A 24,378-nucleotide genomic window follows, 5' to 3' on the forward strand; every position below is an offset into this window, starting at 1 on the left:
TCACGCCTTGAATCAATCTTTGTTGGCCTTAAAGGTGCTATTTGTTGCTACCCAACATGGCTACCCACTTGAATCTATCCCTCTCCTTTGTGACTGACGGTCTGGGAGATATGAGATTGGATCTATCCTTCGGCAGGCGGCCAGCAGCGTTCCAGAGGCCTTCACTCAAGGGACGCTGCTTTCCCTACTGATGTGTGAAGGGTTGACCCTCTGGCTGTTCTGACTGTTCGAGTCCTCCTAGCAAAGCAAAGCAAAGCAAAGCAAAGCAAAGCAAAGCAAAGCAAAGCAAAGCAAAGCAAAGCAAAGCAAAGCAAAGCAAAGCAAAGCAAAGCAAAGCAAAGCAAAGCAAAGCAAAGCAAAGCAAAGCAAAGCAAAGCAAAGCAAAGCAAAAGACCAGCCTTCCTCCCTCCCTCCTCACCCTTCACAATGTGAGCACCAACAGCCTACATTTTGCAAGCGAGTTTTTCTAAAATGGGCCACATGGTCCAGAAGCAAGGGAAGAGGAAGTCTGAGGCACACTCATGGGAGTGGACTGTAAGGATCCCCTTCCCTTTCCCCCAAGATGGTCCCAACAGAAGGGATGAAGCTGCTTCAGGGTGGATCAGACCAATAGCCTCATGGTTAGGGGCTTAGCACCTGGTTGGGGACTTAGCAGTTCATGATGAATTTGGGCCGGTTCACGGTTTACACGCTCACGTTTGTGGAAGGTCAACTGGCATGGACTTTCCAGCTTTTTGTGGCGGTCCCTAAATGGAGATGTCCTGTGAGGTTGCTGTCTTTGGCTCCTGAACCTGTGCTTGCCCTTTCCCCAGAAAACACCTTCCTGTGGGCCCCTTCTTTGGGAGGCTGTATCTCAGACCCCATATATCCGATACTCACCAACCTTGGAGGGCAAATAGAGGAGAGGCAGCCGGGGATTCCCTGCGGGTTTCGTGTTTGCAGCACACGAGGAGGCCATCCTACTGCACAACAAACCCCATGAATCAATGCAGTTCGGCGGCGAAAAGGCCATGGCAGCTTGTGGTTTTGAGAACAGGGCACGCCACAACCCGCAAAACTGAATTCCCCCCAGTTTGTGCCCATCCCTGCCCACAATTATGTCTTTTTTTGCCAGCAGTAGATTTCTTCCTTTCTTCCCTTGAAACTGGAGGCATTGGAGCATCAAACCAGGGACCTTAGATGCACAGAGCCGGGGTTCCCGATGACAGCCAGATGGCCCTGACTGGGAAGGATGCTCACTCACAAGCCAAGGCACAAGGCGCTCTCATGATCTTTCCCCTTCCCCAACAGCTGACATGCAGAGGTAGCCTGCCTTAGCACATGGAGGCTTCACAGCACTTACTGCAGCTCAGAGAAGGAAGATAGAATCCGGCAAGCAAGCGAAAAGGAAAACATGTAAAACAGAGAAAACTGGCAGGGAAGGTTGGGATATTCAGCACACTTGCCCACACGTCAAGCAAGAACTCTCTCTCTCTGTCTCTCTGTCTCTCTGTCTCTCTCTCTCAGCCAGTGCTTTCTTCCCTTCCCTCTTCCCCAGCACGGGGCAAAAGGTTAAAAGAAAAATTGTGCTTCTTGAAATTGCAGAATTCACAGCCTCCTCCCCATCCCCAAAGCCCTGGCCATGCTGTCTGCATCTCTCTCTGTCACCTGTCCTTCTCCTTGATTAAATCTCTGGGCTTCACTCAGGTGGCCTTGTGGCTGAACTGCGTTTCAAATCTCGAAAGATCTCAGCTCCAAGCTAGCCGTAGTAGGATTCAAAAGGGGACCCATTGCAGCACAGAAGACATTCAGAGTCCAGTGGCCGCTACAGGCCAACATGGCTACCCAGTTCAATCCGTTGCAGCACAAACCGCAAAGGATCTCACACTGTGAGAAAGGTAAGTCCTAAAGTGACATCACATCTCTCCATGCTCTGCTCTTTCCGAGCAGTTGTCCCCAAATCTCCAAGAGGTTCCCAAGATGGCATTGGCAATTGTACCTATGCCTCAAAGGCCCTCGAGAAAATGTTACCAGTGCTGCATGGACCACTTTCCGATGGTCTGATTGCTTCTATTCAGTGCCTATGTCTGAACAGAATTGACACCCAACATGCGACTGGCTTTTATAGTCTCAACAGGCCGTTTTAGGGGAAACTGGTGGCCACTGTGTTGCATCTTTGATGCATCTTGACCCCTGTGGTACACCCAATTCAGGCCTGGTTCACACATACAGTGTGTGTGTGTGTGTATGTGGGAGTTTCAGAACATAGAGGGGGACAGACTGGACTGTACCATTAGAGACTGCAGGTGAATGAGTACATTTTGGATTATCCCTTACTGTGGAGAACTCCCTGCAAGCAGAAAGCTAGCCTTGCAAGGAAAAAGAGGGGACAACACAGCTTTCAGACTCCTCGGAATGCAGGCTGGGGACTTCTCTATCATGCCGTGAAGCATCTTTCTCCCTCTTTTTGTTCAGAATGTCTAGACCAGGGGTAGTCAAACTGCGGCCCTCCAGATGTCCATGGACTACAATTCCCAGGAGCCCCTGCCAGAGAATGCTGGCAGGGGCTCCTGGGAATTGTAGTCCATGGACATCTGGAGGGCCGCAGTTTGACTACCCCTGGTCTAGACCAAGAAAGAGTTTAGTGGGACTCAAAAGCTCGCTCCCTGTGTAATGGTCTTTTAGCTTGGTCCAGGAAATTTCATTTTTGAATTTTTCTCATCCCGACTCAGATGCCTGTAATCATAACAACACTGCAGGATCAGTCAGGGAGCTCACTGCTTCGAGATCACAAGCAGAGGGTCTGCGGGATTGTGAAACGGCTTAAAGGCATCTTATGGTAGAGAGGAGGTTTAGAATAAGGGGCCTTTTGCAAACCTTCCTTTGGGAAAAATGTGTTTCTGGCCTTGCAACGAACTATGGCAAGCTACACTTCCCAGAATGCTCTGGGAGAAGCGATTGATACCGAACCTGCTGGAAAACGAATAGGCATTTGTAACGGAAATAAACCATTTAATTCCCCTAATACAATATGTGGAGTCTTTCTTTAATGACTTGCATTATTGTTGCTGAGAAATAAGACAGTCGAGATAATGTATAGATCTGTTTCTTGGGTAGGATGTGCATTGTAACATTTTGGACCTACAAAGCCATTCAGCGGTCATACATGGTTCAATCTGAGTTCAATTTCGGGCTGGGTCTTGGGAGTTTTTCGGAATATAAACGCAGGCAAGACCTTGGCCTTTCCAACCAGCCAACAAAATAATTTTGGAACTCTCCATGCGGACCAACAACACTGATGTTGATGACCACAGATCCAAAATCCCCACACGGTACTCTTTGCCCAAAAGGGATTGGAATAATTTAAAGTCTCCTGTCGTTCCCAGTCAGCCATCCACAGAAATTCCCTGCTGTGTCTCTGCAAAACTCCTGGCCCTGTCTTTTCTTCCTCCCTGTCAGCTCCTACTGCAGGAGAATCACTAGGTAGCAATTGTGGAATACTTCAGCCAGTCTGATACAGAGTGGCAGCAGACCTCATGGCTGTTGTGTCTCTCTGTGAATACTTGTTCTGGCCGCAACCAGCCTTCCTAGGAGGGTGGGGTTATTTAGATGTATCCCTGTGTTTGGATCATTCCGTCGTCCCAGATCCAGAAACTCATCTACTGTCATTTGTTTGACCAACTGGTGGTGAAAATCACACCTGAGTGTTATGTGTGCCGTGGGTCTCTTTGGAAAGCAGGAAACCCACCTTTCCTAAATCAAGGCATGTTAGAGGGTCACGGGCGGCAGTGGGTGGGATGATTGGGAAATATATTGACCTGTGTGTAGCTAGCTCATCAGTTTCAACAAGAAGCCTCATATAATCCACCTCACTCTTTCATTAAACTACCTCCTGCTGCTCAGCCAAGACTGGTTCAATGAGGAGTCGGTGAGTACATGACACTGTTGCATCTCTGCATGAGTCTGGGGTTGCCTTCTTCCATTCAAAAGGCACACCTGTGCAAAGTGACTCATACAGAAACGCATGAGGTAACCTCCATGCTCAGAAAGCAAACTGTTTTGGCTGAAATGTTTCAACAATATTGAGCGGGGAGGACCCTATAACTTTCAAGGCCAGAGGTTTGAGGAACATTCCTCTTAACTGTAGGAGCAGATAATTTATCTGGGCAGATGATTTCTGCGGCTCCATAGACAGGGCGGACTGAACTCCAGTTCAGAAAAGCTGCCATGTTTTAATCTCAACTCTGCCCATCCCTGCTACCGGTCTGCTTCTGGTGTGCCCAAGTTATTCCCTACTCCTTCCAAGAATGGCGATGAAGTGCCATAAACGCAAAAGGTCCAAGCCACAGGGAAAAGAGCCAAAGGCAAATGGGTCCCCTGCGCCATTTACAGTTCAGAGGTTGCCCGTACTTTCTTAAAGGAAAGCCTATACCGAAAGACCCCTCCGTGTCAGCACTACCCATTCAAACCTGTTTGAAGCTGCTGCTTTGTTTTTAAACCAAACCTAGGAACTAAACTTCTCCAAGGAATCTGTAGGGGGCGTGATTTCCCAGGAGCCTTTGCAGAAAAGTGGATCACTTCCAGCTGGTTTAAATGTTATCTGGGAGGGACAGAAACTGCAGCTGTCCCCTTGCCCTGCTCTGAGCACCTTGAGGAAACAGAGAGCTTTTCATCTACTCTGCCAGGAAAGATTTCTCCCGTGGACCCATTCCTGTGAAAGGGTGTTTTTGCTCGGCTGGTGAGCCCTGCTGATTCCGATTTTGCCTGAGCAGTCTGGGATTTTTGCGTGTGCAAAAGGGCAGGAGGTTTGAGGATGCAAAACGCCAGAATCATACAAACAAGATGGAGGACATTTTCTGGGGTCAGGGATGGAAAAACCCCTTCCACCACTTGAGACCACCCCTCAAGTACCAGCTGTTACAGTACAAAGAAAAGAGGGGGGGGGGGAAAGCCCAGTAGGTTGTCAACCCTGAATCCTTTCCAAATCTTATGTGCAGTCTTTCCAAAACCTTTCTAACAACCAATTTCTTTCTGTTTCTGTTTTTGCTATTGGTTCACAATCATAGCCAAAATCCTGTCCCGTAATCTTTGATTCTCGACGAGTTGGCAGGAGGAGGAGGGACAGCCATTCCTGCAGCTCCCCCCACCCAGAGACCCTCTAAAAGAAGGAGGAGCATCGCAAAGGCCAGGAAGAGTCCAACGAGGAAGCGCCAGGACAGAGAACCCCAAACACACACACACACTAGAGGTCCCCCCCCTTTTGCCTCTCTGGCGACCCCCCTCCCCAACAATCCGCATGCCAGGAAGAAGGAGGGTCCAGATCTCCTCCTCCCACTGTCCTTTTCAAAGTGGGATCCAGGGTCTCTCGGTTTTTTCCCCCCCCGCTTTCCTGCTCTGCCCCTCCTCCTTCCTGTCATGAAACCCCGCCCCTTCCATGAGGAGGGAGGTTACCAAGCCAGACCACGCCTCCCGGTTGGCTTCCTACTTGACAGAGGAGGCAGTCCGCTCGATGCCACCATATTTCAGGAGGCGGCTGAAGTCCGTGAGGGTGTGCTGAGAGCCTACCGTGGGCGCCCTCTGCGCCCGGGTGTAAGCCACCTGGCCTTCCCCATTGTTGAAAGTATGGGTGCGTTTGAGATGTGCGTTCGCCTTGCTGGCTGCATTGTTACTATTGGAGTTCAGCTTGTCGGGGTTCCACTGAGTGGAATCCCCCGTCTCCCCACTTGGGGCAGACACTACCCTCCGCCGGTCGGGGCTGTCGTGTGGCGTGATGGGCATTTCGCCACCATAGGAGCTCCGTGTCCCGCTGGGCCGGTGTGAAGTCGGCGCTTGCTGCAGCTGTTGCTGGACTCCCCGGGGTCCTTCTCCGCCGCTCACCGGTAGATAGCGCATGTCCAGCGAGAGGTCTCCGGCTTCGCTCTCCAGCTCCTGGTCCATCAGCATGGAGTGGCAGGAGATGGGGATGACGTGGCCAGAGGACAAGTGGTGGGGGGGCACTGGAGTGTGGCCAGCATGGAGGAGGATGACCGAGGACGGGGGGTCTCCGCCCCGCAGGGAAGCGTTGATGAGGTTGTGGCTGTACTCCCAGCTGCAGGGCTTTGGGCACCGTTTCTGCTGCAACGGCGTCTGCTCCGGCGTGGGGAGGACCCCTGAATCCAGGTCATGTTGGCTAACCTTGATGAGCCCCTTGGGCCACCCGTTCTGCATGAGCGGCGCTAGCAAGTTCTCGGGCTGCCCGCCGGGGCCCCGGGTGTGCCGCTCGCCCAGCCGGCTGACGCTCACCACGGACTCGCTGTGGGACAGGATGTTCTCCTTGTCTTTGCGCCGGGCCATCTCCTTCCGGTCGCGGTGACCGATAAACCAGCACACACTGAATCCCGAGATCACGGCCCCGATAACGAAGGCCGCTACTGAGGAGATTACCAGGAGGTTCACTGACACCAGCCCGTCCGGTTCGTCCACAAAGCTTTCAGTCACCAGCCCTGGGGGGGGGGGGGGGAGAACGAGAAGAGGAATTAGAACACAGCCTTGTTGGCTAACAATAAGCAGTTTGATATACCAGCTAGACATAAGAAGAGCCCCTCTGAATCAGGCCAGTGGTCCATGTAGTCCAGCATCCTCTCACACAGCGGCCAGCCAGTTCCTCTGGAGGCCCAACAACAGAGCACAGTGGCTGAGGCCTTCATAAGAAGATCAGAAAAGCCCTGCTGGATCAGGCCAGTGGTCCATCTAGTCCAGCATCCCATCTCACACAGTGGCCAGCCAGTTCCTCTGGAGGCCCAACAACAGGGCACAATGGCTGAGGCATCCCCCTGATGTTGCCTCCTGGCACTGGGATTCGGAAGTTGACTGCTTCTTTAGATGGAAGCTCGCTTCAGTCACCATGATTCTGTCTCTCTGCCTGCCCTTTGACCACGCAAAGGGAGCCATCTGGGCTGCTCTACCTCCAGTGACAATATGGCAGCTCGGGCTACCCTTGTCTGAGTCTCATGCCTTGCACAGCAACCTCAGCCCATGGCTGTTTCTGTTTCTTTTTTGTTCTCACCAAATCCGAGGCACCACCCAGATCAAGTGTCCCAAAGCTTCTGGTTTGTCTGCAGCCCTGTTATTTATTCAGAACATGCCCTCCACACTCCTGCTTCTCCAAATTCCTTGCCTGACTCAGCTACAAGAATCATCAGACCTATTTAAACCATCAATAAAATACCAATAAATTCTCAGTAAAAATCTCAGTAAAACAGCCCTCAGTAACATCAGCAACTCAAACTTATTTTTAAAAAACTTACAGAATCAGGGATTCAAGTTATCTATTTTATCTATTTTATCTATTTATCTATCTATCTATCTATCTATCTATCTATCTATCTATCTATCTATCTATCTATCTATCTATCTATCTATCTATCTATCTATCTATCTATCTATCTATCTATCTATCTATCTATCTATCTATCTATCTATCTATCTATCTATCTATCTATCTATCTATCTATCTATCTATCTATCTATCTATCTATCCATCCATCCATCCATCCATCCATCCATCCATCCATCCATCCATCCATCCATCCATCCATCCATCCATCCATCCATCCATCCATCCATCCATCCATCCATCCATCCATTCATCTATCTATCTATCTATCTAGTCTGTCCGCCTGTGCGCCTGTGAGCCTGTCTGTCCGTCTATCCATCCATCCATCCATCCATCCATCCATCCATCCATCCATCCTATCTTATCTTATTTTAAAATACAGGAGTGAAAAGAAGGATTCTAAAGAAAAAGGGTTGGTTTTTATACCCACCTTTTCACGATCTGAAGGAGTCTTAAAGTGACTTACGATTGTCTTCCCTTCCTCTCCCTGTGAGGTAGGTGGGCTAAGACAGCTCTGACAGAACTGCTCTATGAGAACAGCTCTAGCAGAAATTGTGACTAACCCAAGGTCAGCTAGCTGGCTGCATGTGGAGGAGGATTAGGGAATCAAACCCAGCTCTCTGGGTAAGAAGCCACTCTTCTTTAACCATCACACCATGCTGGCTTCCGTACTAATTTCAGCTGAATTTCAACAACTCTGGTGCTGTCATTCAGAAAAATATAAGACATTGGATATGACCACAGGGTAGATATCCAAGATCAGAGTCCATGGGACCTGGTCACCCATCCTTCGGCAGCCCTGGCTGCATCCACACCCCACTGGGTAGTTTCAGAGGGGGTCTGTGTGGATCTGCAGTAGAAGAGCTAGATCCGAATCCAGTAGCACCTCTGAGACCGGTGATATTTTAGGGGTATGAACTTTCAAGAGTTAAAGCTATCTGACTGCTCTCTGAGACCGTTTATGCACTGAAGGTTTCATGCCGGGCTGCAGGCTGGAGTTTCAGTTGTGGCAGGTTGTCCCACTTCTTCCTGAACCCACACGGGGGAGCATTTGGCCTGTTGCACCTCATCTGCCCCCAATTTGTGCTCCTGCACGGGAGCTGGAGCAGTGAAGTTCACAGGGCATAAACAGTCTGAGTGAAACCAGTCAAAGTATCTGATGAAGACAGCTTTGACCAGCCTTTCTCAACTTTTTAACGGTTGAAAAACCTCTGAAACCTTCTTTAGGCTTCGAGAAACCCCAGAAGTGGCACAATCGTGCAGAATATGGTTGGGAAGCAGAGCTGTGGACACGCCCCCCCGGGGCCCCTCCCCTTCCCACCCCCTCCAGGCCCACCATTGGCCATTTTGGGAGGGAAGAGTGGGGGGGTTAATATGACCATGTATGGTCATACCACCTAATAAATGTTTAACCGATTAAAAAATATATTAAAAAATTTAATTTTAACTCCCACCCCTTTGGGAAACCCTTCCAGGGCCATCAAGAAAACCCAGGGATTCACGAAACCCTGGTTGAGAAAGCCCGGATTTGATGCCCAAAAGCTCCTTCCTTGGAAATCTTGTTCCTCTCTAAGGGGCTCATGGACTTAAATGAAGCTGTTCTCCATCACTGTGTTGCACCACAACATTCATTCGCAACTGGGCTACCCTGTGGGGACAAGCCAACCCAGGGGCAAATTATTGCCACAGCAGAACAACAGTGCAACCTCCATAGATGCACGGTTGCAGCACCTATGGCATCCACCAATGGCATTCCCCCTCCTTGCCCATGGGGATGTTCCACTAGAAAGAGGGCTCTTTGCTACACAGCCAACGTCGGCAGAGAAACACCCACCTTCACAATCGCCGAGGTGAGAGGTCTTCCCACCTGCAATGTCTTGATCAAATGTGACCCTGCAGGCAGACCGAGAGAGAAAAAGAGAGGGCGAGAGGGGGCCGGTGTCAGAGAAAGGAACGGATTCGGTGAGCCGGATTGCTCAGTAGAACAACCCCATTACAACAGAGCATGAGCCTGTATGATACCCTCTACCTGTATTTTCCAAAATCATTAATCTCCAAACTGAGAACAGAGGAGCTATCATTGAAGAAGGTTTCAGGAAAACGGGTGAATCCAATACCTGGGACCCCGAAGAGGCTTATAATTATAGAAATGAACAAACACTTGAATTTTGGAATTGATTTGAGAATTTATGGACATTCCGTATTTCGGTTTTTACTATTTGAGGAATCAACGGTTCAACTACACAAGGTTCAGGTCCTGGCATATCCAGTTACAGGTAGTCGGGATCGGCAAAGACTTAGGCTGGTTTGGGGGTGTCAATACAGGGACCAATCAGCTGTTTTGACTTGTTGTGAGAGATCGTCCAGGCCAGCCTGTGACTTCTCTGGTCTTGGAAGCTAAATGAAAAAGAGCCGGGGTTTCTTAAGGTCTAACTCTGAAGCTAGGGAGAGGGGACAATACTGGGGTAGGCCAGCCTTGCTCAACTTTTTTACTGTTGAGAAACCCCTGAAACATTCTAGAGGCTTCAAGAAACCCCAGAAGGGACACCATCATGGTTAGGCAGCATAGCTCTGGACACGCCCACCTGAGCCCCTCCCCTTGCCATTCCTTCCAGGTCCATCATTGGCCATTGTGGAAGGGGGGGGGGGAGGAGGTTGTCATAACCATATATGTTCATATCACCTGGTAAATGCTTAACAAATTTTAAAAATATATTAAACATTATCTCCCACCCATTTGAGAAACCCTTCCAAGGCTGTCAAGAAACCCCTGGAGAAAGCCTTGAGTAGATAGATCCAAGTGAGCAGCCATGTTGGTCTGAAGCAGCAGAACAAATTTAGAGTCCAGTGGCATCTTTAAGACCAACTATGGTTGATTCGAGGTATGAGCTTTTTCGTGAACGCACACTTCCGCGGATACAATGTCATGGAACGGAAGTCAGTTCAAACTTACAGGTAAAGGGTGAGAATAAATTCACTTGCAGCATAATGAAAGTGATTAGCAGGTTCGAGAGATAAACAGAAATGAATGGCTGCTTCCATGCTTTTTTGGGGGGGGACGGGGGGACGGGGGACAAGCAGCAGGCCAAAGGGTAAGACCTCAGCTAACTGCAGCTAGCAATTGACTATCTATTTGCCCATTATTCTCTTAATGATGACATTTACATTTTTATTGTGGCCAAATGTTTCCCATGCAATTCAGTCTGAAGTGCATGCAAACAAATCCAAATTGCTGCTTTTTCCTATGTATCTCTGGAACCTGTTAACCATTTTCATTATGTTGCATGTTAATTTATTCTCACACTCAACCCATAAGTTGAACTGATTCCTTCCATGCCATAGCATTCCACTCCCCTCCACTCCCCACCCAAAGGATCACAGAGGCACGTTTGCCGACAAGTACCTGGTGCTTGAGTCTACAAAAACACAGGAGCCTTCCGGGGTCCAGCCACAGTAGGGGTCACGGCTCCCCAAACAATTCCTAAGGGGCAGAAAAGAAGGAAGGAGAGTTAGAAAAACTGGGGCAAAGGGAAAGGCCACATAGGAAGCTAAAGGATGAGCTGCAGGGGAAAAAGTTATATTTAAGATACAAATATTTATTCTAAACAGGTGCACATAATATAATAAAAATAAAATAAAAACCTTAATAAAATCTCCATTATATGCTGTATAATACAATCAACAATAACTCATGGAACACATGAGGAAGTTAGGCGAGATGCTTTCGACCCTAAGGGTCTTCCTCAGTGGTCAAATAATTAAAAATGCAATTATACACTAAAATAACATTGGGGCTTGCTGGGTGGTAAAGAAATCTACAAGGTGACGCTCCAATGGGATTTTGGGTTGTATCAAACGGAGTATCGAGTCCAGATCATGAGAGGTGATGGTACCATTTTACTCTGCTTTGGTTCAGCATCACTTGGAGTCCTGTGTTCAGTTTTGGGCACCCGAATTGAAGAGGGATGTAGGCAAACTGGAGCGTGTCCAGAGGAGGGCAACAAAGATGGTGAGGGGTTTGGAGACCAAGACATATGAAGAAAGGTTGGGGGAGCTTGGTCTGTTTAGCCTGGAGAGGAGACGACTGAGAGGGGATCTGAGAACCATCTTCAAGTATTTAAAAGGCTGCCATATAGAGGATGGAGCAGAGTTGTTCTCTCTTGCCCCAGAGGGACGGACCAGAACCAAAGGGGTGAAATTAATTCAAAAGAAATTCTATTGAAACATCAGGAAGAAGTTCCTGCCAGAGTGGTTTCTCAGAGGAACAGGCTTCCTCGGGAGGTGGTGCATTCTCCATCTTTGGAAATTTTTAAACAGAGGCTGGATAGCCATCTGACAGAGAGGCTGACTCTGTGGAGGCTTAAGGGTGTGGCAGGTTACAGTATATGAGTGATAGAGTTGCGAGTATCCTGCATAGTGCAGGGGGTTGGACTAGATGACCCAGGAGGTCTCTTCCAATTCTATGATTCTATGATTCTTATATGTATTGTATAGAAAGTTGTGTCATATGAGACCCACACTTTGAAATGTTATTCAGAAGACCACCCCTCTCAGTGTTGCCTGGCTCTTATTCAAAAGGACATTTTCATTTGTTAAGCAGGAAAAAGCGGTTTGTTGGTTTATTTTTAAAGGAAAAGACCACAACAAAGAAAAGGAGTTTGACTGGGGAAACCAGAAGCCAAGGGAAGAGTGAACGACAATTCTCAGGGATCCTTATGTGGAAAGTTATGGCTAAAAAACTAGGATGGAGCGGCCATACTGTGGCTTTCTAGATGTCCATCCAGTTGCTGGCAGTTGTTCCTGAGAACTGAAGTCCATGGACATCTGGAGAGGCACAGTTTGGACAACCTGAACTAGGACATGCCCCTTGTAATCAAGGTCGCCCTTATTTGGAAAGAAGTTATTTGCAGCCCTGTAGGTCCAAAACCCAAATCCACAACCAATTCTGGGAAATACCTTTTGTTAGGTAATACATCTAATTATTACGCAATTAAGGAAAATCACAAGCTCACTAGGCATCTAACTGACCCACCCTCATTTCAGCCCATGCTCGTTATTAAGAGACTAGAAACTATTTTAAGAAAAAGTGAAGAGGTGGATTTTAGGAAACTGGATTCCCTTAAATCCCATCATCTTGCCCTGACTGCTTCAGCATCATAGTAAACATGCAGAGCGTACGGCAATTTTTCATGGCTCTACACTGAATCTGACTCTGCCTTGAATACAGCCTAACTAGAAAGTCACACCAAGATTGCTTTTGGGGTGGAGTTTTATCAATGCAGATAAAGGTAAAGGTATCCCCTGTGCAAGCACCAGGTCATGCCTGACCTTTGGGGTGACGTAGCGTTCTCATGGCAGACTCAATATGGGGTGGTTTGCCAGTGCCTTCCCCAGTCATTACCATTTACCCCCCAGCATGCTGGGTACTCATTTTACCGACCTTGGAAGGATGGAAGGCTGATCCTCTGAAGGATCAATGCAGATGTGCACAGCCAAAGAAGAAGAAGAGTTGGTTCTTATCTGCCACTTTTCTCTACTAGAAGGGGTCTCAAAACGGCTTACATTCACCTTCCTTTTCTTCTCCCCACAACAGACATCCTGTGAGGTGGGCTGAAAGAGTCCTGATACCACTGCTCAGTCAGAACAGCTTTATCAGTGCTGTGGTGAACCCAAGGTCACCCAGCTGGTTGCATGTCGGGGAGCGCAGAATCAAACCCGGCTTGCCAGATTAGAAGTCCACAGTCTTAACCACTACACCAAGAAGAGAGGAGGAAAAGATGTGCGCAAACTGAACAGGTGCGCAAGATGCACTTATACAAATAGTTTCCACACTGGTGTAATGGTTAGGAGTGCAGACTTCTTTATCAACAGTTGTGGCCAACTCGGTTTTCTCTGAGCGGTCCTATTCTCACCCACTGGCACAGATCTCCAGTGCGGATCCCCGTCTTAATCCTTTACCCTCCCACAAGCAAGCGTCCGTAAAAGCACCCCGGAGGGAGACATTGAAAACCAACACGCTCTGCTTTCCGCATCTTGTTCCGATGATCCATTGGCTGTTACCATCTCTCTCCGCCCTCCCGGCTGTGACCTTTCGTTCCGTGAAAATCTCGCTTTGTGCTGCAATGGCGTTTTATATTTTGCTGCCCATCCCTCCTGGGGTGAGGGCAGGTATTAAGCCCAGAAGTTGTGAATAATTGACTCTTCGTCTGTGGCAATTAGGCAAGGAGGTGTCGCCAGGGCGGCAGCGGGGGCAGCGCCCCCCCCGTGGCGGGTGACAAATGGTCTTAATATCAGCTTGCGGAGGGATCGCCCGCAGCCTTTGATGTGAATTTGCTCGCACCACACGCACAAACACACCTCGCTCTGTCCCCAAAACTCAGCCTCACAGAACACGCAGGCAAAACATTCAAGGGCGGAAGACTCCACTGGTGTTTTTCCCCCCGAAGGCATTATCCTGCAATTCTTAATATTATTAATCACATGAGTAATCCACTTTGAAAGCACAGAGCAGATTGGATGTGTTCCCCCTCCCCGTCAAGGAACCAGAGTAAATTAACAGAGGATAGGCGTGAGCTCAAGAGAACCTCTCTGCACAGAGGTAGTCTATCTCTGAAACTGGGGAACTGCTGTAACCTTTGTACCCTGTTAAGAACGGGTCACATCCAGAGTCTGGTTATTTCCCCACCAAGAAGCGGGACGAACACCGCCTGTCCAAGGCCAAACTCAGCCGGACAGAAATGCAGGACTCACTTCATGCACCCCAAGTGCTGGTGGCATCTCGCCACGGGGGCCCGCACCACGCAAGGTGGGAATGCCAGCAGCAACGATCCAGTGGCTTTATCAAGCTCCATGCCCAGAAGCCTCCTCTCATCCACGCTGTCCTTGCCGCACCTGAAGTGGAGAATTTAGAGAGTAAGGGGTTAGGGACGAGCAGGTAATCGCCATGCTATTGGATTATGCTTTCCTATGTTCTCGCAGTGCCCTCCCCCCCCCCCGCGTTTGCCTCCTGCTTTCCAGGGGTCCCCAAGCTCTTTGAACTAGCTTGCACCCTTGGAATTCTGACATCGGTTGGTGGGTGCAATCACAAAATGGCTGCAACAGGGGGCGGAGCCAGCCACAAAGCAGATGCTGCAGGAGGCGGAGGCAACTAAAAATGCCAGGGAAGGTATATTTCTCCTTGCATACATGTGCGTATGTATTGAATGAGCTAAGGAACACCCATCTGGCAATATCTATAAGAGATCCAAAGGCTCTGTTGAACCCACCCCTTTCTAAAAACATTTCGGGGGCACCAGAAAAGGTATCATTGGGCATCTTGGTACACATGGGTGTCACAATGGGGACCCCTGCTGAATGCACAAAGTCTGGTTTTAGCACTTGATTTATACACGCTTCCCCAGCATGTGGCTGTTTTCTACCACCAACCTTTGCTTGAAGACTGCCAGTGAGGGGGAGCTCACCACCTCCTTAGGCAGCCTATTCCACTACTGAACTACTCTGACTTTGAAATTTTTTGTCCTGATATCTAGCCTATATCGTTGTACTTGCAGTTTAAACCCATTACTGCGTGTCCTCTCCTCTGCAGCCAACAGAAACAGCATCCTGCCCTCCTCCAAGTGACAACCTTTCAAATACTTAAAAATGCTGGCAGGGACTCCTGGGAATTGCAGTCCATGGACATCTGGAGGACCACAGGTTGAATACCCCTGACCCTGGAAGTCCCTTCCAACTCTATGATGCTATGTCAGATTGCCAAGGTAATTTGTTGGGGCCACTGTGGACTGAGACAATATGGCTCTTAGCACACTGTTAATGTGTGGAAACAATTTTATTTTTCAATGTGAAAATGGGAGGATTTTTTAAAAAGCTGCACCCTAATGCAGTTTGGAGAGGCTGCTGACAGCCAAGATACTTCTCCGACAGGCTAGCCATTGTTCGTTCCTAGACTAGGGAATTTCCCACACTAAGCTTTGGCTCCGTCTTGGCGTTTAAACGGCATCAGGTTTTTCCTTCCTTTACACAGAGTGCTCCCATTTTTTAAATTTAGTTTTCCCTTTTTTTAAAAAACAGTAGTCTTAGAAAACACAGGAAAAGCTGGGGGAGAAAAGGGGGGAGGAATATTATACTACATGTAAGAGAGGGGGAAAGCCAATGCATTCAAGAAGAAGAAGAAGAAGAAGAAGAAGAAGAAGAAGAAGAAGAAGAAGAAGAAGAAGAAGAAGAAGAAGAAGAAGAGTTGGTTCTTATATGCCACTTTTCCCTACCCGAAGGAGGCTCAAAGCAGCTTACATTCGCTTTCCCCTTCCCCTCCCCACAACAGACTCCCTGCGAGGGAGGTGAGGCTGAGAGGGCCCTGATATTCCTGCTTGGTCAGAACAGCTTTATCAGTGCTGTGGAGAGCCCAAGATCACCCAGCTGACTACATGTGGGGAGTGGGAAATCAAACCCGGCTTGCCAGATTAGAAGTCTGCACTCCCAGTGGTCCCCAACCCCTGTTCTGGTGACCGGTACCGGTCCGTAGATCGGTCGGTACTGGGCCACGGCTCCTCCTTGTCCTCCTCCCCGGCTGCTGCCTTGGGGGCTGCCCTGCCACTCCGCTGCTGGCTCACCTCTGGTGATAAAAAGGTGATAAAAAGGTTGGGGACCACTGCGCACTCCTAACCACTACCCCAAGCTGGCTCCCTGCTTAAAAACTTCAAGAAGTAGTTCTGGAGCAAAACTCCAGCATGGGGCATTTTAACAGTCCCATTTTCCTCATTTGTAAGTTTCTGTTTCTTCTGGGTTTCCTTCCCCCTCTTTGGCAGGCATCTTGTCTCATTTAGGGGTTGATTTTCCATTATATCAGTTTATGAGTTCAACATCCAGTTTAGGTCTTCGGGGCAGCCTTTTTCAACTTTTTGACTGTGGAGGAGCCCCTGAAATAATTTTTCAGGCTTCGAGGACCCTTGGAAGTGATGTCAGCTGGTCATGACTCTCTGCCATACCCCCCCCCCCCCAGAAATGGCATAACTATACATACCCTTCCCTTTCTTTCACTCCCTCACCCTACCATACTACTACTATGGTTGTTTTGCATTATGTAGTCCAGAAAGAAGGGCAGGACCCCCATATCATGACACAACTGACTTTGGTTTTTATGCCCGTGGCCTGCCCATCAAGGCCTCTGGGTGGAGGCAGTCAGTTCACTAGGCTGGTGGCCAAAACCATTTAGGCAGGATGGAAAAGGCCACAGACCCCCTCTGGATCTTTCACAGACACCTGGAGTCCACAGACACCTGTCTGGGAATCCCTGCTTTAGGGGGATATTCTGATATAATAGCAAATGGACCACTAGGGGGAGCAAAACACATGGGTAGCACACCCTCCCCCAAGGAAACAGGAACTTACAAGTGGGAAAACCGAGAATGCGGGAAAAGCCCTATATCACTTGTTTGCACGGCTGCCAACCTCCAGGTGGGGCTTGGCGATTGGAATTTCAGCTGATCTCCAGACAACAGAAATTAGTTCCTGTGTGCCAAACGACAGCTTTGGATATTTAGCTGTAGGGCATCATAACCTTTCCTGGGCCCCCTTCTCTCCCCAAGCTCCCCCCCACCAAATAACCTGGAGTTGGCAACTCCTCAGGTTGTTTGTTCGAACTCCACTTAGCACCCAGTAGCCAGAGGGGCTGTCAGCTGCAACTTACCTCTCGCTGGGATACGTCTCAAACTCTTCCAGAAACACGCTCTGGATGCTCGCCCGCACTGTCGCCAGGCTGGCGCTGATGTTAGCCCGGATCAGAAATTTGAGGACGGTGCCGGTGTCAGACCCCAGAAACACCACCGTGTGGTTCTTCCCGGGCCCAGCTGCAGGGTCCACTACAATTCTGCGCAACTGATACCTGACCAGGAGAAGATAAAAAGAAAGGATGTTTTTTTCGCCCCTTATCCTTAGCATTTTGCCACCCTTGCCGGAGGACTGCTTCGAAACCAAAGAAAACATTTGCCGTATGTAACACCAAAAGTGATCGCTAAAATTGCCAAAAATTGTAACAACAAATGTTGGAAATGTGATGATAAAGTAGGCTCTTTTTTTCATATGTGGTGGAGATGTGAAAAAGTTTATAAGTTTTGGGCAAAAATACATACTATTATGCAGAAAATGTGGGGTCTTAGATTTCCTATGAAAGCTGAAGCCATGTTATTAAGTGTTCCTCCTCAGTGCCTCCCAACCCACACACAAAATTTATTCTTCTACGCGACGACGGCAGCAAGACTAGAATTGACCAAGAAATGGAAAACGCAAGAACTACCCTCGATAGAAGACTGGCTGAATATATTATCTGACTTTGCCAAGATGGCTAAACTGACACTATTAGTTAACGGAAGAACAGAAGAGGCCTTTCGAGAACAATGGGGCCCTTACCTGAACTATTTAAGAAAATAATACAAAAAGGATTGAAACGGGGAACTAAATGTATTAAATGAAGAGCATAACCCTCCTTTTTTCTGTACTAACAATGTAGATTGCATGTATTTCACTATCTTTAATTCTGGAAAATAAAAATAAAAATCTTATTAAAAAAAAGAAAAGAAAAGAAAACATTTGCTCAAAAACTGTATTTCGAAATGCAAGGCAAAACGAACTGGAAAATGCACCCCGCACCCAGCTCTCTGAATCCAGGCTTCCTGCTGTTCCCCCTATGCGGTAAATGAGGGTCCACTGAGTCCAAAGTAGTTGGCTCTGGTTTGGGAAACACCTGGGGATTTTGGAGGAGGGGGCCTGAGAAGGGAAGATATCTCGGCAGGGTACAGGACCATTGAGTCCACGCTCCGAAGCAGCCATTTCTCCAGGGGAATTGATCGTGGTCATCCGGAGGACAATTGTGAGGGCTGGAGGTTGGCAACCCTAACTAAGCCCCCGGAAGACAGTGGGGGCATCTCAGTGGTCTGTAGCTGGAGGCAGTTGCAGGAGAGTCCCATTTGGCTTCTAAGCAGACCTCCTAAAATAGAATCCACTGTCTTTTTGTTTGTGTGTGTGTGTGTGGGGGGGGCAATTCATAATTTCTCAGTCCTGTCATCTGGTCCCTCACAGCTTTTTTTCAATCTTGCCTCTCTCTTTGCCTGATTCAAATTCACAGTTCTTGATTTTGGCCTCCGGTGTGGTTTCCTCTGGGAGAGCCAAGTGCAAATCCCCGCTCAGGAATGCACCTCGTATGACACATTCTTTCTCAATATGACCTGTCTCAGTGGGTGGCTGTGATGAGGAAATGAGTGGAGGGGAAGAACCACACGGACAGAAGCTTCCCAGATTTAGGGTCACCGGCTTCAAGGTGGGGCCTGGAGTTCTCTTGGAATTACAACCGGGTTGAGGAAGTCGGTTCTACTGGAGGAAATGGCTGCTTTGCAGGACGGCCCCTATGGCATTAGAACCCACTAAACTCCCTTCCCCTTTCCCCTGGAACTTCCAAGGCTGCATGCTCAAATCTCCAGGAATTTCCAAAGTGAGAGATAGCTCTCGGTGAAGGCCCTGATGAAGGCCCCGACCTTTTGGAAGAACAGTGGCGAGGGGGACAGCCCAGACTGAAAGAATGCTTCCAGCTATCAGTGGTAAACGTGCCATAATATCTCTGCATTAAATGTAACTTAGATCAGAAATATTGTATGCCACAAATCATAATCGTGTACATGTTACATATTCATACTCTACGAAGGAAACAAATCTACAAAACCAACAGCAAAGCGAGGAGGAGGATAAATAAATAAAAAAAATTAATCTACTCTTCTAAACCGCCCTTGCTGTGCAGCTCCATGTCTTTCTACAGCAGTGCTTAAAATTATTTCTGGGTTTGCCCTCACTGCAACGCCACTCTCTTCTATGACCCTACCCTTCCGGCCACTGGCTGCCAACCCTATCTGTAGACATAAGTCATAGAATCATAGAATCATAGAGTTGGAAGGGGCCATACAGGCCATCTAGTCCAACCCCCTGCTCAACGCAGGATCAGCCCTAAGCATCCTAAAGCATCCAAGAAAAGTGTGTATCCAACCTTTGCTTGAAGACTGCCAGTGAGGGGGAGCTCACCACCTCCTTAGGCAGCCTATTCCACTGCTGAACTACTCTGACTGTGAAATTTTTTTTCCTGATATCTAGTCTATATTGTTGTACTTGAAGTTTAAACCCATTACTGCGTGTCCTCTCCTCTGCAGCCAATGGGAACAGCATCCTGCCCTCCTCCAAGTGACAACCTTTCAAATACTTAAAGAGGGCTATCATGTCCCCTCTAAACCTCCTTTTCTCCAGGCTGAACATTCCCAAGTCCCTCAACCTATCTTCATAGGGCTTGGTCCCTTGGCCCCAGATCATCTTCGTCGCTCTCCTCTGTACCCTTTCAATTTTATCTACGTCCTTCTTGAAGTGAGGCCTCCAGAACTGCACACAGTACTCCAGGTGTGGTCTGACCAGTGCCGTATACAATGGGACTATGACACCTCCTTTAAGAACTTCTCATGCCAACATGTTGGTGGTCCCTGGCCTGAAGGAAGTGTGCCGGGCCTCAACCAGAGGCAGAGCCTTTTCGGTTGTGGCTCCAGCCTGGTGAAACTAGCTGCCCATTGAGACTCAGGCCCTGACAAAATTCCCTAAATTCCACAGAGTCTGCAAAATGGCACTCTTCTGCTAGGTCTTTGGTTGAGGACAGAACAAGCTGATACAGCCAATAAAAACTGCATCTCCGGGTTAATCCCTCCACTAAGCTAGCAACTGAAGAATAATATGAAAAATTGTCCGTAAAGTGAACTAGGAGGCGGGACGACTAACTAATGGAGCACAACAAGTTTTAATTTTTTTTTCACTGTGATATGAAATGTGGGTTGTGGACTGCCCCAAGCTTGTGTGCAGGGAAGGGCAGTATATAAAACCAATACATAAATAAATAATAAAAACGAAAACCTGCGTTCAATCCAAATAAGGCATCCAAAAAAGCAAGTCAAGCTGCAACATTTTTCACATGCCAAAAAAAGATAAGGATTTAAATCTGAGAGCCCCTGCCCCATGTTTGAGCCTGAGGCTTGGGCCAAAGGGAAAATCCTCTCCTTCCCCCTTGAATGGCCTGTGCTCTTCCTTGGTGGCCGAACTGTTACTCTCCAGATGTTCATGGACTACAATTACCATGAGCCCCTGCCAGTAGCATGCTGGCAGGCGCTCATGGTAGTTGTAGTCCAAGGAATTCTGGAGAGCCACTTTGGACACCCCTGAATGTTTCCCCCTTTTCTAGTTTCTCCTCACAAAAATCCCATGAGGTAGGTTTCAGCTGAGGGAGATGGCTGGCCCCAGCTTTGGGGTGGAGTGGGGATTTGAACTCCAGCCTCCCTGGTCACAGTTCAGTACTCTCACACTACCTAACCCTGGTATTCAATAGATATACAAATAACTGCTCATGCCTAGGTGCTGGGTGCTGGACTGGAATTCCTGCACCTGCTACCCAACTACCCATCCATGACTCAGGGTTGCCAGCCTCCAGGTAGGACCCCAAAATTACAATGGATCTCCAGACAATTGAGATCAGTTTCCCTGGAGAAAACCAGAATTCCAATTATATCTCATCTCTGAAGTGTTAACAGGCATACTCCCTTCAAACTCTCAGTGGTGGAGGCTGGAATTCCGATGAGGAGATCTGATTTGAAAGCAGACTTGCCGGAAACTGTTTAATTCTTGATGAGCTGGTCATAAGGGAGTTTTTTGCTTCCGCTGATTTGATGTTTTGTTATGCCAAGAAAGGTGTCTTGAGTCTAAGGGAGTTCTTGATAAGCACGTTGAAATAAGGACGCTTTTATTGAAGTTCGTACAACCACAAAATAAACTTGGAACTCTCATTAGATAGTCACCTCTCACAGACTCTCACAGACTTGCAACGTCCAGACTGGAGCTCCCTGCCTATTAGAAATGATCTCCAGGTGACAAAAGATCAGTTCTCCTGGAGAAAACACCCAACCCCACCCTACTCAAGCCCCACCCTCAAAATCTCCAGGTATTTCCCAATGTACGGTCCCCTGAGCTCTTTGATGAGAGGGTGGAATTGAAATATGGGAGGAAAATGAAATTATTAAATGACATACACAGCTCTCCGCTGTAGAATCCAGAGAGAATGGAGATCCAAATATGTCTTCCCAGCTACCAGGTGGGACCTGGAGAACTGTTGTCCCTCAGATAATAGAGAGCAGTCCCCCTGGAGAAAATGGCCTCTTTGGAGGGTGGACTCCAAGGTGTTCTACCCTCCCCAAGCCACACTCCCCCTAGGCACCACCCTGAAATCTCCAGGGACTTTCCAACCTGGAGCTGGGAGCCCTGATTTGCAGCAGATTAGAAAAAAAAATCCTTAAAAGCACATAATAGCTTGAAAACAAAAGCAACCTGGAGAACAACAAAGCCCGTCTTGTTCTAACCCCTTCTGGAAAAAGCCTCCCCCAAAGTCAATTAGAGAAAAGTTTTCTGTTGTCTCATTAAAGCTGTAATTATCTCCACCAATTAATTCTGGCTATTTGTATGTGCAGCTGAAGGTTCAGGGAAAGGAGGGGGTGGTGGTGAATGCCAGAGGCGGAGGTATTTCCAGCCCACCGGCTGCTTAATCGTGCCCTGCACGGTTACCCAGCCGCAAAAAGACTTGGGATCACACCTGCAAAGCTGCACCAGTCCTTCCCGGGGTTTTTGCACGTGGCTCCTTCAGCGAAATCCCAGGGAACCACATTGCCCATAGCCCACCCCGAAACCACGGAAACCTAGGGTCTTCTGGTGTGCATCTCTGGCTCGAGACTCAACAGAAATGATGCTTGATTAATTTCACATAAAACAGCAATTAAGGCCGATTTAATTAGAACCAGATCGTTTTGGCGGTGGTGCTTTTGGGAAAAATGGATGCGTTTGCCAGCCCGGACCTGTCTGTGCCTGAACGCTGGCAGGTTCACATACTGAGAGGTGTGCAAGAAATTATTTTTTTTTTCCTGCTGAAGGTTTTAAAAAACTCCAGAGGAGAGCAAGACTGTGAGCCAGAGAGAATCCCAGCTCATGTAGACTGACAAGCGTGCAAAAATATGTTACTCTCTAAATGTTATTTAAAGAGCCTCTTGTGGCGCAGAGTGGTAAGGCAGCCGTCTGAAAGCTTTGCCCATGAGGCTGGGAGTTCGATCCCAGCAGCCGGCTCAAGGTTGACTCAGCCTTCCATCCTTCCGAGGTCGGTAAAATGAGTACCCAGCTTGCTGGGGGGTAAACGGTAATGACTGGGGAAGGCACTGGCAAACCACCCCGTATTGAGTCTGCCATGAAAACGCTAGAGGGCATCACCCCAAGGGTCAGACATGACCCAGTGCTTGCACAGGGGATACCTTTACCTTTACCTTTTAAATGTTATTTTGCTTCAACAGGAGCTCAAGGGAATTTAGGCAAGGTGATGCATGTCATTACCTTGGACTAGGGTTGCCAATATCCAGATGATACCTGGAGACATGCCACTATTGATGACCAAGGTCAATTCTCTGGCTGTATACCCTGCTGAGGGCACACCAATTCCCAAATGCCACCCGGGCTCCAGCACAAAAATCTCCCAGTATTTCCCGACCCAGAGCTGGTGACTGCACTCTGGACACAAGCTGCCCATAGCTTCCAAGTAATTTTCCACGCAAACAAAATGAAAAAAGCAAGTTTCATTTGTCTTTGTCACAGTTGGTAGCACCTGGCGAAATCTCTGCAGGCAGCAACAGGGGCAGAATAGCCCCAAATTGACTTGAGCAGGGCTTCCCTTATGTCAGCTCTAACGCCAGCGAGGGAGGTCAGGCTAAGAGGAAATGACTGGCCCAGCATCACCTAATGAGCAGATGTTGGAACCTAGGTCTCCCAAGGGGTGACTGGCTAGAAACGAGGCAAAAAGGGAATTATGCAACATATAAGACATATTATGCTAATCATGACAATTCGATTTGCATATTTCATGTAGAATTGGGCTGATTTTCGACAGCACTGAATTTTCAGCTTTACCCCGAGTCAAATGGTACTCTGGGCTCCAGCTGGGTCTAAACCCTAGAATCATAGAATAATAAAAGGGCCCTCATGGGTCATCTAGTCCAACCCCCTGCACTATGCAGGACACTCACATCCCAATCGCTCATCTACTGTCACCTGCCACCCCTTTGGCTTCAGAGAATCAGCCTCTCCCTGTTGACATTATCTTTCCAAAGTATTCAACGCTCCCTACCCTGTTCTTTCTTCCTAAAGGATTTTGTTTCTCCCTGTGCAATTTGTTCAGTTCTTTACCATCAGAGGTTTAGGTAGCTTGCTGTGTTGGTCTGAAGCAGTAACACACAGTCTGAGGCCAGTGGCATCTTCGAGACCAACCAAGTCGTATTCTGGGTAGAAGCTCACGTGTGCACATTAAGGCTTATACCAGAATAAAACTTTGCTGAACTTAAAGGTACCACTGGACTCAAGAGTTAGGCTGTTATTATCATGTCATTCTCTGACTGTTTGCACATTTCCCCTGCATGGTGCAGTGGTTAGTGTGTTGGACTAGGATGGGGGGGGGGGGAGGCAGGTTCGAATTCCACCCTGCTGGGAAAGCACCCCAGGTAAGGCTTCCAACACTGCCTCTGATAATAAATAAATAAAAATAAATAATTCCAGGCAGTGCAGGCCAATCTCCCCTTTTATCACACTCACATGAGCTCTTAATATTTATATGAATTGAACAACATAGGCCTCCCTTCTAAATGGGAGGAGGCTCTGTATGAAGCAAAACTTCCGCATATGCTTTGCAAGGTGACATTTCAGCAGCAGACTCTTTTGGTAACTCAGAGCTAAGAGGAAGAATCCTTGGATGCGCCTGGACGGCTGATTGGCATCCTAAACTTGCAAGCTACAGAGATCCAAGAGCTAAGATGGGTATCCAAATGAACCACCCACCCTCCCACTTACACTGCCCGTCACAATTTGCTATCCTCCCCTTTTGAGAAAAGCCACGTTTACCCTAGCTGCGTTCACAGTTGACCTTTTCCCCA

General features: G+C 48.2%; 1 protein-coding gene across 5 annotated transcripts in view; it reads right to left on the bottom strand.

Moving 5' to 3' along the window:
* Positions 1–3,350: 3,350 nt before the first annotated feature.
* The window catches only part of SEMA6B (semaphorin 6B), a 175,485-nt gene continuing 154,457 nt past the window's right edge, over positions 3,351–24,378 (bottom strand). For all 5 annotated transcript variants that reach the window (XM_077331949.1, XM_077331950.1, XM_077331952.1 and 2 more), the window contains 5 exons: positions 17,040–17,234; positions 14,105–14,245; positions 10,758–10,835; positions 9,189–9,247; positions 3,351–6,461 (listed from right to left, as the gene is read on the bottom strand). In XM_077331949.1, the coding sequence (XP_077188064.1) occupies positions 5,461–6,461; positions 9,189–9,247; positions 10,758–10,835; positions 14,105–14,245; positions 17,040–17,234 (1,474 nt within the window). In that variant the 3' untranslated portion in view covers positions 3,351–5,460. The remainder of the gene's footprint in view (positions 6,462–9,188; positions 9,248–10,757; positions 10,836–14,104; positions 14,246–17,039; positions 17,235–24,378) is intronic.

The sequence above is a fragment of the Paroedura picta genome, chromosome 4 (assembly GCF_049243985.1).
Source record: "Paroedura picta isolate Pp20150507F chromosome 4, Ppicta_v3.0, whole genome shotgun sequence".
NCBI classification, from domain to species: domain Eukaryota; kingdom Metazoa; phylum Chordata; class Lepidosauria; order Squamata; family Gekkonidae; genus Paroedura; species Paroedura picta.